This window comes from Aptenodytes patagonicus, chromosome 1, assembly GCF_965638725.1.
Source record: "Aptenodytes patagonicus chromosome 1, bAptPat1.pri.cur, whole genome shotgun sequence".
Lineage (NCBI taxonomy): Eukaryota > Metazoa > Chordata > Aves > Sphenisciformes > Spheniscidae > Aptenodytes > Aptenodytes patagonicus.
In genome coordinates, this window is record NC_134949.1 from 56,532,348 (window position 1) to 56,544,898 (window position 12,551).

Consider the following 12,551-nt stretch of genomic DNA (forward strand, 5'->3'; position numbering starts at 1 on the left):
GTTACTTGACAGCTTATCACTAAAGAGAGATGTACTGACTCGCAGGCATTTCTTCTTCCGCAAGCATTGCACATTTACCTCTTGGATTAATTTGACCTGCTGTTGTTGCTCATCTTTGGCTGCTTTTCCTGGGTGGTAGCAGCAGCCACCAGTGACCTCAGGAATACTTGTGTGCACTTTGCTACTCCTTATTATAGCTCTGCCGCCAACTACTGCTTCAGCAGCCTTCTGGAGGAGCTGTCGTCTTCTCATTGTTCTCTCTTTAACAGTATTGAGTAGTATTTTTATTTGCTACCCTTTTTCTAGAGAGACAAGTTGTTCATTTTCCAGTAAGATGAGCATTGTACCTTTTTCACCTATCCTTACTTGCAGTGGAATATATTTTGACTGGGCAATAGGAGCAGCTCTTTAGACCTTAATTTAAGAACTGATATTCTTATTAATGAGTAAACATCCATTTGGAATACTGTTACCAAAAAAAATTTTCTAAACTATCATTTTTGCATACCTACTTCTTTCACATTCATCTGCTTGGCTTCCTCTTTTCTTATGCCTCAAACATAAATTACTCGTCATTACTTTATCTGCCTTCATCCTGCTTCTTTTTCTTCGTTCAGTTTCAAGAACGTATGATCTACTTCCAATCAGTGCATCCTGGCTTAATTTTATAAATTCCTAAATGAAGTGCCTCACTTTCAAAACCCTGCATGTTTACCTTTGTTTTCATTGATGCATTTTTTTCAAAGCCCTTCTTGTCTGGGATTTCTGCTGAACAATTGGATATGCTTAGCCTGCTGCTGTGATGGACTCTGCCCAACGCTGCTGGCTCAGTCTCACCATTCCTATTTCATCCCTTTGCATCCACCAACGCTTTGTTCTGTATTACCAAAGTGTCTTGCACAGTGGGGCTCTGTTTATGATGAGGGCTCGCACAGGTTATTACAAATAATGACAAATGGTTTATTTCTGTCCAACGTTACAAGTCTTTGAGTTGTTGGCAGGGGTGGATTTGTGCTGCACCCTTTTTCCTGCCATGGTTGCATAGGTATTTAATATCCTGTCAAAATCTTTTCCGTTTGCAGTTTGCCTTGCTCAAAAGCATTTCCTTATTTTTAAGCCTTTACAAAGGTTTTGTTTCTGTTGAATCCACTGCCACTAATAACAGCGATTGTGTCCTTAATGAACTAGACCTTTTTTATTTGAGCCTTTTAGTAAATACTAAGCACCATCTCCCTTTTTTTCTTTGACTAGAGAAAAACTGGTTCTGTCATGCAGTTTGCCTCTTGAAAACAAATTCCTTGAGTTTATTGCATTTTCTTGTTTATGTCAGTTTTTTCCTTTTTTATGCCACTCCAGTCATTGATACTGAAAGGTATTGCTTTACAGGGGAGAGCTTTTGGTAATTATTTAGTTTATCCAAAACCTCTTCCCTTATGGTGGTGATGTTACTTTGTTTTAAGGCAACTGCATGCTGTTGTTTTATACGGTACTTGGTAGACCTTGTGCTAAATAGAAATTCACCATATATTTGGATATTTCCTGTAATCAGTACCCAAGATGGTTGAGAGAGAAATCTAGTACTGGCAGAAAATCCAACTGGAGTAAATGTGCTCTCTTGCTGACTGTGCTGTTCCCACTACTCTGTATGTCCTTATCACGTAATCACTGCTTGAAAATTTGAATTTCTCTTTCCTCTTTTAAGTCTGCTCTTCTATCTTTCAGACCTCTTTGTAACTAAATTGCACTTATTGTTGCACGTTTAATTCCCCAAATGAATAGCCAAGATAACATAAACTGTATATTTTTTTTCTGCTAGACTTGCATACTTTAGCAAATTCAAATCCCTATACTTGTAAGTGGTTGTCTGAAATGTTTCTGTCATCTAGGGTGGCTCTTTGTTGTCAAAGGAAACAAGACTTACGCATTTCTTGTCGTCTTGGACTTGGTAGTCTATGTATTATTTTAATACTCCTTTTAAAATATGAAATGGCTACAAAGGTGTGTACTTAGCCTGCTTCATTTGAAATTAAACATGTTTTTTCATTACCATTTAAAGTTACTATTTTTTGTCAATTTTGCCAAATCTGTTTTAGTTAACCATCAGTTTACTCTTGAGGTATCTAACCTCCATTCTGGTTCAGTTATGCTTGGTCCTTATTTCATCTGGGTTTTTTTCTCTTTCCATTGTTCGAGAGGCAGGGAGGGTTCATCCTCCTCCATGACTTTCTCAGCTTTTCACCAGTTTTGTCTGCTAGAGTATGTTCATGCACATTTAAGCCTTTGATCACTTCACCAAGGGAATGAAACACCTAGGCGTGTATGGAGTAGTGAACATGAATTTATTGCTTAGATCAAATTTCAGCCCTTTATATATAGTGTTACAGTTTAGCTCAGCCTTCCTGTTACGGAGGTAAGACTGAAGAGTCTTAAAAACTTGTAACCTAACAGTGTAATTTCTGGGTGCCTACATTCTTTTTAATAAGCATGGGGTTTTTCTGTTGTTCATTGTGGAATTTCACAATCAAATCTCTTGGTCTACAAAAGAACTGTCATTCCAGGCAGGTGCAAAAGTGTGTTTTGTTGTGGTGTCTTGTCTCCAGCCATGGCCAGGAGCCAGTTATCTTCGGAGATGTGTAGTAAACCAGGCATGTACAGAGTGCTACTTGCATATTTTCTCCCTCCTTTCAGCAATCACAGCTTTAGAGTAGTCTCTTTCGCATCACTGCATTTAACAGGCAGTGGCATACCTATCCTCGATGAATTTGTCTAATCTGTTTTTGAACTCGCTTATCTTTTGGCTAGTGCAGCATTCTTTGGCAATGACTTGCATAGTTTAATTATTTGTTGTGTGACAAAAAGCAGATTTATTTTAAATTTAAACCTGTTATTTGCTCTTCCTTCTTGGAAATGCCTAAGAATCATTCCCTTATGCACACACCATATTTAATTCTGTAGGTCTCAATCCCCCTTCAGTTACCTCTTTTCCAAAATACTTAGTCTTTTATTCTATGGAAGCTCTTTACATTCCTAGTTATCACTGTGGTCTGTCTGTTTCTTTTTTTTCCTGATCTGTTGTATTCCTTTACTAATAGGGTGACCAGCAACACACACAATATTAAGATGTCAGGATACTACAAGAGTAACAGATAGACATAATGGAGATTTGGGTTTCATTATCGATTTCTTTTCCTAATAACTTCTTACGTTCTGGCTGTCTTTTTTTTGCAGTTGCAGGGACTGCATGTTGTTTCTGTCCAGGATGACTACTAATACCTTCCCATGAGTAGTAAAAGCTAATTTAGAATCTGTCATCATGTATATGCATAGGTGAAAATATTTTCCCCATGTGTATCACTTTGCACTTAACAACATTAATTTTCATCTCCATTTTATCACATAGTAATCCAGGATTGTGAGATGTTTTTGCAGCTCTTTACCATCAGTTTGAGATCTGACTACCTTGGATAATTTTATGAACTTCACAAGTTTTCACACCTTATTGTTAACCCCCCTTTTCGAGAGTCTCTAAGTACAGTGGAATAGCTTAAGTGTCTGCATAGGACCTTAGAAATTTTTGCTGGCAAACCATTCCTTGTCAAAACTTATTGTCAAAATTTATTTCTGTTCTTGTTACTTTCTTTTTCCTTTGAGTTGAGGGAAATAGAATGCTGTGTTCTTAATTTCAAGTGCTTCTGTTGTATTTTAATCAGTTTTGTATGTATTGAATAGGATTTCCCTTTTTTAAGACATTTTTCAGTTCTTGTATTTCTTCTGCTTTTTTTTCCATGCCATCCATTTTGAACTGCAGCTTCCCTTTGTGCTTCAGTAGCCCGTGCAGCACTGCAGTTCTGACTTTTTACTGTGTTTCCTAATGCAGCTTTATTAGTATAGCATCTTCCAGATCATTGATTTTGTCTGTTTGCTGAAATCTTGGAATTTAAATTTGTCCTTAGTTTCTTGCCTTGAAGATAGCTGTCCAATTTTACTTCATTGACTATTTTCCTTTATTATTACTTGATTTGCTTGCTAAAGGAGTATATCATCATTGGCAAGAGATACCTTTTAATAATACAAGTTTAAAGGATTTTTATCTTTTTAATTGTGGAGTTCATTTTTCTGACATTCTGTGCCTAGTTTTTGGAGAACTTAAATTGTTTGACAGGAAATGGAAACTAATAATTCTGTATCCTTCAGTACTGGTTGTTATCTCTAGCCCCAGTCACATAAGCAAATTTTTTCATTAACCAGTATCTGCACATCAGAGTGAAAGTGCTGTTTCCTAAAAATGTCTGCCCACCCTCTCTTTTTTCATCTCAGTCGCTTTTTGCAGCAGTCTTCCAAAATCACTTACTCCTTTCTCCTATAGCAAACAGTACATATATTTTTTAGCTTTCCTCATAGCTTGCTGGAGTAAGTTGTGTCTCTGCATCCCGCTTTCCAGGAAAGAGAATGCGGCTGCCTGCTGCTTCTGTTGCCCTTTCGCCTGGATATTAAATCTGAGCTTCTGCCTAGCCTGCCAACTGTTTAATCAGAAATAGTCAGAAGGCCCTCCTTCATAATATTGCAGCTGACTCTGAAATCCTCATTATCTTACATCTGCATTTGTGCAGTGCAATTATACAGAAGCAATTATTTTCCTAAAAGCTTATAATTTAAACAGATGAAGGAGAGAGTATGAAAAATGCATATAACATGTAAAGTGAAGACTTGTACCTGTATAATTAATGCCACACATCTCATTTTTTGCTTGCTTTTCTTTTTTAGTAACCTTCAGTTGTTGCTTTCCATTTTATTCCGTTTATGCATTCTTGACACTGGTATGCAAGAAGGGATAAAACAAGGAGATACCTAGAAAGCAAAGGAAAAGGGAAGAAAACAGAGAACAAAGGAAAAACTGGTGCTTGGAAGAGAGGAAATTAGAATGAGGCCTGAGTGTAGTGTGCAGGTGAGCAAACTGAAAGAAGCAACTGATCAGCAAGAAAAGACTCTTTGGATTATAGACAGTAGAAAATACGATACAGTTGTATCTGTTGTGAATGTCCTTGCTTAAACTGCTTTGGTAATTGTTCCACAAGAAAGATAGTGCAGGAATCATCTGAAAACACCTTATATTAGCGTTAGGCAGAAGCAATTAATTTCTTCTTCTAAGCAACTGTTCCTGCTGCTGCCCAGAATATGTTGGAAGGGCTAGTCTGGCACCTCCCGTCCTCCCACCAGCAAAACCCTGTCCACTGTGGGATTCCAGTACTCTTAGACAAAGACATTATCTGTGTCAGTGCAGAGCCAAAGGGAAAAGTTAAGGTGTGTGTTTTACTTGAGCAGCTTAGGGCACTTCTTTTCACAAGCCTAAAAGCTTGTGCTTGGTTGGGAGGAGGAAGGTAGGTAGCCCAGGACATGTGTATGTTATAACACTTATGTGGAGTTGGGTACAAATCTGAGGGAGGCAAAAAAAGGTGTCCAAAAACCACACCCCTATCTATTACATTTACAGCAGTGTGCTGTCAGAAGAGTTTAGTCTTGTAGTAATGAAGGAATACAAATCGCAGTGGAAAAAAAAAACCTTAAAGCAGAAGAAGTATAGCTAGTGCATGTTTTAGTATTTTGAATGAATCGGAACAGCTTTGCTGCCGCTGTGGTAGCTGTCCCCCTACTGTTCACACTTCCAGGTTAGGTGTTACTTCATTTTGGTAGACAGAGAATGATGAGCTGTAGCGAGGAAGAAATGGGCTGCTAATAGCATGGAGAGGTAGAGACAATGTATCTGGCTTTAATACTATTGATAATTTAGTTCAAGGGATGGAGTGTCTCTTCTAAATGGCACTTTTCAGTCTCTCCAGCCTATTCTAAGTGAGATATATGTGCCTTGTGGCCAGAGATGAATTGTGGAGATAGGACCTCTGAATCAATCTTTGCTGTGTGGTCGTCTTCCTCCCTCCTCCCCCCCCCCCCCCCCCCTTTTTTTTCCTTTTTTAATTTAAGCCAGGAGTTGATTAGATGCCTGGCAATGATTACTGTCCATTGGCACCTCCCATTGGGAGCACTCTCCAAGTACCAGCCTTCAGCTCCTTCAAGCAGGGGAGGTTAAGCAGGCTGCTTACTGAGCAAGAGGAATTTCTCTTCCCATGAGAGCTTGAGTGCTGTTTCCCTGGCTAAGAATGCTATAATTCCTTTACAAGTGACAAGCAGGCTGCTACCATCTGCTGGTGAATGGCTGCAGGATGGTGGAGTTTGGGTGAAAATTTGCTCACGGACCAAAGAGAACAATTAGTGGTCATTAAGCCAAATTCACACATTTCCTGTATGCAGTTCTGTGATTTTATTTTCGTTCTAGAATGTTTTCTGGTTGTAGTGTACATCTTTTCTTTTTCTTTTGAAACATAAATATATAAGGATAAGGGTTCTGACCAAAGCCATAAAAAGTATTAGCAGGAACTATGCGTCTTTTTATCTTTTAAGGCACAACAGTGATGTCTTGCAAAAGAAGACTGAGACCATCCAGAAATTTTTTAATCATTTTGTTCTGTCTTTCTAGAAACACCTGGATATATTTGGAAACCATGTGGCAGTACATGATGATAGTCTCTTTCAAAGATTAAGTGATAGACTCTTAAGTTGTTTTAGAACCGTACAGCTTTGTAGGGTGTCTGCTTTGTTCAGTCACTCTGTGGTGTGTCAAGAAGGAAGAACTTGGAAGAAAAGAGTAGTTATTGTGTATGTGGTTCCCCCAGCTTCCCCTGAAAGAAGCAGATGGTCGGGGGTCCCAGGAGGTAGACGAAATGGGGCCATTAGACTGTCAGTGGCTTGTGAAAAGCAGAAGCATCTGCCAGAATGGAGACTTGTTCAGCAGCAGGGGAGCCAGCAGCAGCAGATGATCTCTGCCTTGAGCAGTCAATGGTATTGTAGTCCACTGGGGAATTGCTGTTGTGGGCATAGCTGCAGGTAACCTTGGTAATAATCTAGTTGGTCTGACAGACTTAAAAAAAAGGGGAAATGAAGGCTTGATGCTCATGCTCTGGCATCTTAACTACCCACTTTTCCTGTCCAATCAGTCCTAGCTACAACTGATTTGAAAGTATTCCGTACCCATTCTCAGCTGAGCACTACAGGCATACTTAAAATTTGTCAAAATGCCTGTCGTGTTTCTGCTGCAGGTTTCAGAATAGCAAGATGAACCACACTAGATGCAACAAAGAGTAAGTTCAAAGACTAAATTAACATTTGGAAAAGTATCAAAAATTTTGCTAGGGATCTTCTTGTTTTCATTTGTATTGCACAGCACGCTCTTTTAAGATATGCCTTTTTAGAGTTAAGAAATATTTTACACAGCTGCAGTTTAATCTCTACTGCTGTAGTTCTTACGCTCTTATTGGCTGCTCTGTACAGGACACAGTGTTCCAGGGAAGAATACCCTCTTCTGTTGCAACAGTGTGATGGTACTTCAAAGACGAGATAAAGTGGGGAGGACAGAATGCCTCTGAGGAACAAAACTAGAAATTCATATCTGTGTTCGAAAAGAACAGTCAATTTGGGTTCTGTCCTGTTAGAATAATTAATCTCAGTCAGCCACATCTAAAAGCAAGAATAAAGCATACAGGTAAAGAGCTCTGGTTCAGAACTCCTCAAGCTGCACTTTGTGAATACTTGGCATAGGTGAATCTGGGACTATTGCCAGTACATAATATTCTTCTAGGATTGACTTCATAGCCAGGAAAAGACATTTTCTATACACGAAACTTGGTTTTACTCCCGTGAGAGAGTGAATTACATTGCAGTTTGGCTAGAGGTCCGTATGTTTTGGGCTGCATTTAAATATTGGTTTAGGTGGGTTTTTTTAACCTTTGGAAACTAGCATTTGTGTTCTGACAAGCAAAAATAAGCTGCTTGGGTGTCTCTAGGCCTCGGGGACGCTTTCTTTACATCATAAATGCTGCCGTAGTTTGTCATGATACACATTCACTGCTTAGAAGATAGACACAATTTAATAGGGAGCGCTGAAGATCAGGTTCAGGATGCTTTGGCATAACCGAAAAGAGAAGGCAGTATTCAAGACTGCAGTTGTAGATGTCATGAGAACTGACGTCTCACAAGCTTTTTTCTGTTAGTTGCATCTGCTTTGATTTGGAGAGGACCACCTGGTTTATGGCTGGAGCTAGTTTTGCTTTCATCCTCATTCAATTATTTAAATACAAACTATAGTAATCTCTGTGTAGCATAGAATAGTAGGAAGAGCAATGACTCACATATTCTTAGTGGTTTTTGAAATATTGTAACCAAAACCCTGTTTACTATGCAGAGCAAGGAACTTCGCTGTGGCTGTTATCTATTCCGCAGACCTCCCCTGCTGCGTGTTATGTTATTCAGGGATGTGAAGAAGTGTGGTCTAGCTGATGTGGTCATCTTGGCATATGAGCCTCCCCGTATGGTAAAAACAACATGCTTTTGTCCAGTGCCAGGTGCACTGCTGGTTCGAGCACATCTGTTCTGTGTGCTGTACAGGTGTAGCTTGCTGATAGTGTTAACAGAGCACATGTAGTTTGACACTAGCTTTTCTGTCAGAAAAAGAGTTTTTAGATAATATCATCATCTCTCTGTGTGCAGTCAGTGACCAAAGGCAACTTCTTATAGCCTAAACTCAAGGTGAATTGTAGCAGTTATATGAGGCCTTATTGTGGTGTTGGTTGTGTTTATCAGCAAAACAAAATTCCTGTCTTTCTTAAGTATAACTCAAAAGTTATTCTAGGTCATCTTTTCTTTTTCTGTCAGTAGTCTTTTTGTGTTTTAATTTTTTAATAGTAGTGGTCTCTTAGCCTTTGGTGGTTTCTGCCATGTGCCTTGTTTTCTTTTTAGAAGGGAAAAATGTCAACCTGACAGAAATCAGCTTTCATCATAGTGTTAGATTAGTTAATGAAAATTACTTACTGCATACATTCAAGAAATAAAGCTGCTGTCTGAATGAGATGCACAATAGGCCTACTTCCTTAAGTCATTCAGGATGAAGTAAAGGGGTGAGTAGCTTTCATTCTGCTGCATTCACATCTGTCTGATACTATGGTTAAATACATCATTGACCAGTTGAGATAATAGGATTTAAGAAATGAAAATTGAATGTGGTCATCAGATGAGTCTTACTACTTTGAAAATAAATGTATGAGCATCTTTCTAGCACTGCAGGCATTTCTTTTGGAGATGTGCTGTTTCTGTGACGGTGAGGTATTTTCCCTTGATGGCATCTTCTCCTCCTAGTAAGCCCTTTTTGATCACCTGTGAAAAAATGTTCAACTTGGCCTTGATCTTCTTGGACTGCTAGTGATAATGAAAATGATGTAACCAAATTACTTTTACGCTAATGGTATCTTCTAAATCATTCTTTGTCATGCTAATTCTCATTTTAAAGCTGCTGTAGAATGAAAAAAGCTCTTTTCCTCTAATTTTAACACTGATGTCATTGTCAGGTACTGAAACATAGGCCAGTGAAACAGATTTGAGAAGTGTTTCAAGTTCTTTCTGAATGGTTGGTTTGAACATTTGGTATCACTTGCCTGGTTAGCACAGCTGAAAAGTTTGTTGTTTGACAGAGCTTATGTTGCTGTCTATTCCAAAGGCCTTTCTTTGTATGGTGTGGAAAGATACAGTCTAACATTGTGATACTCGAGAAATTTGTGCTGGAATGTGGTTGATAAAATTCCCAGGAAAATATAAATATTTGGAAGGATGATTGCAGTCTTCATTGCCATTTTTTGGTTTGCCTTTCAGAAATGTTCCCATTGCCAGGAACCGGGAGCCACCTTAGGCTGCTACAACAAAGGCTGCTCCTTCCGATACCATTACCCATGTGCCATCGATGCAGGTAAGAACAAATGACTTGCTAACTATATTTCATGTTTATTCAAAACATATGACACTAAATAATTCCAAGGTACTTTACAGATTTATTCCCTCTCAGTTTCTCACCTACTGTGAAGATATAATATAAACGGTGAGAAATGGCATCAGATAAACAGTGTACAGTAACGCGTTGGGACAAGATGGAACTTGTAATGAAAAAGAATCTACCTGAAAATGCAGACAAAGCCTGATTTTGGGGAATGCAGCTACAGTGACTGAAATTTGGCTGCAATATGAGAAATGACCACTCTTTTCTTGCAAAAAATAGAAACCCTTTGTTAAAAGGGTGCAAGTAACCAGAAAGGTGTTTCTTCTTTCAGGGTTACACTCCTATGGATAGTCATAGGAATGATTTCAAGTGCAAAGTGTTTGTAGAATCGTCAGTACCACTTGCAGCACAACCTTCCTTCTCCCTCCATAGAAGCATTTCAGCCAGTCTCTTGAGTAGGTCCAATTTTCATCATTGGATGGTATTGTCTCCAGCTATGAGCCTGGGGTTGTGAGTTGGCATTTTGTGTACAATAGTGAAAGTTTTTCATGGAGATAAACTTTATTCTTGGGTAAAAAATCGCAGCTCAGAATGAATAATGTCCCACTATTCCAGTCCTCCGTAACTCACTTCTATCATATGAAGCTTAGTCTGATAACAGGCAGGTAAGGATTCAAGATTACAACTGTTGATGGCAAATAATTGCAAGCTTCCTGTTTATCATCCCACTTTCACAGCAGCCCACTTGTTTCACCACCTATTTTATGCTGTTTTTCAAATGTTAACAGTATTTGAAGTAGGTATGCTCACAGTGCACCTCTCACTGTGAAATCCCACCCTATTGGGGCACCACATTTTATTCTAATAGAAATGTTTTTAATGAAATTGATATTACAGTGGAATACTACTAGTACCACAGTATAGATGGAGAATCCTTGATTTTACATGAAATAAGGTCTTAAAGAAATATTATTCCGGTTGCAAAAATCACACACTCAAAGTTGCCAGAAATAAGGGTGTCCATGTAAATTTAATTTTGGTCTCTTATGAATGTATCTTACAAGGTAGTGATTGCCTTATTAAAAACTGACATCTTTTTCCATAAGGCCCTACCTCAGCCTGTAGGATGAAAGGGTACTCATTCATGAACATATGTTGTCCTCACTGATTCTGTATTTTATTTACTGTATATGATTCCATCTCAGTTCTGAAAGTGGAACTGTGGAATTTTCTGTGATGTTCATCTCTGTCATGCCTAAGAGTTTCATGAACATTAACATTTTTATTTACAGTACATTTGAGAGACAGAATCATCAGATTTGCATTCATATTGTGTTTAGTACTTTGTTTCTGGTTTGCGACCTGCCCTTTTCAATATCATGAAAAAGCAAAATAAATTACAGTGAATGTTCCCAGTAGTTTGGGGTGCTTAATTTGAATTCTTGTGTTACTAGGCGCAGTATGTAGCGTTTTCTATGTTCTAAACACAGGTATCAAAATTAAGATATTGTCCTTTTTCTTCAGATATACCTTCCTTATTAACTCCAGCAAGTGCGGTAGGATCCTCCAGATGACAAATTTACTGAACAATCATGACTGATTCCCAAGAGCAGTTCTGTGTTATGCACGGAAGAGGCAGTGTCCTGTACAAAAACTAGTATATAATCATACTATGTAGTCCATATTAAATGTAATATTATATGGTAGACATGTATGTAGAAGTGGGCCACGTTAAATTTGGCTTTTCCTCACATTTGTCTTGACTTTGCAAGCTTTGAGATTTTTTTAGAGTAGCTTTTTGTGTTCAAGTTGCAAGGCTATGCTTACTTCATTTTCTTCTAATTTTCTTATGAGACATCACGTTGTCATGTGGCCATCTGTCAGAGCACACCATTCCAAGCTAATTTTCCTCCTTTGAGTAATAAGGCAGTAATAAATTGCAAGCTACTCAGTGGGCTAGAGCTGCATGGAGATGGGATACTTTTGAGAATTTCACAAACATATTTAAATAATAGCAGCGGAGTGACACATAACTGGTGAATCTCTCTTTTCACTCCAGGAAGATTATGATTTAGTGAGAACAAAGACTTCTCTTTGTTTCTTTATACATTTTCCTTTCTGTTTCTTCCTCTTCAGTCTGTATGTGTCTGATATGTTCTCCACTCCGGCTCTTCACACCAGCCACAGGCTCTTTATCTAGTTGGTCTCAGGTTCCTCTTCTCAAATTTCTTATCCCAGTCTCTTTGTAAGACCCAATTCTCCCTACTCCTTTCCAGCTTTTCCTTTGCCCGGTTTTCTAGCTGTCATTCTGGCTTCATCCTCTTTGCTCTTACATCACCACCTCCTCTGCTTTTCTTGCTCCTAGCTCTGTTTTTCATCTCTGGACTTCTTACTCCTGTTTGGTTCTCCTAACTTAGCTCCTTGTCACGCTTAACCCTGCTAGTCCCCGTTTGTTCTTGTATATTGCCCTTGATCTTCACCTTTGTGTGCCTTATCCCACTAGTTCTTAGTCTCCAGTCTTCTGGCTGAATCAATCCTGATTCAGTCTTAGCCTCCTTTGGCTGGCACTCGTCCTTAATTCCCTGCCTCTAACGTCTACTAGCACTAGTCTCCTTATCCTGCTAGCCTCCACTCTTTCTCCAGTTCCAGATTCCCTTTCTCAGTAACCTTTTCACTT

The 12,551-nt window shown here is 38.8% G+C and overlaps 1 protein-coding gene across 6 annotated transcripts in view; it reads left to right on the forward strand.

Annotated features, from left to right (window-relative positions):
• Positions 1-12,551, forward strand: part of TCF20 (transcription factor 20) — a 135,684-nt gene that overhangs the window by 110,532 nt on the left and 12,601 nt on the right. For all 6 annotated transcript variants that reach the window (XM_076336727.1, XM_076336736.1, XM_076336691.1 and 3 more), the window contains one exon: positions 9,754-9,847. In XM_076336727.1, coding sequence (XP_076192842.1) covers positions 9,754-9,847 — 94 coding nt within the window. The remainder of the gene's footprint in view (positions 1-9,753; positions 9,848-12,551) is intronic.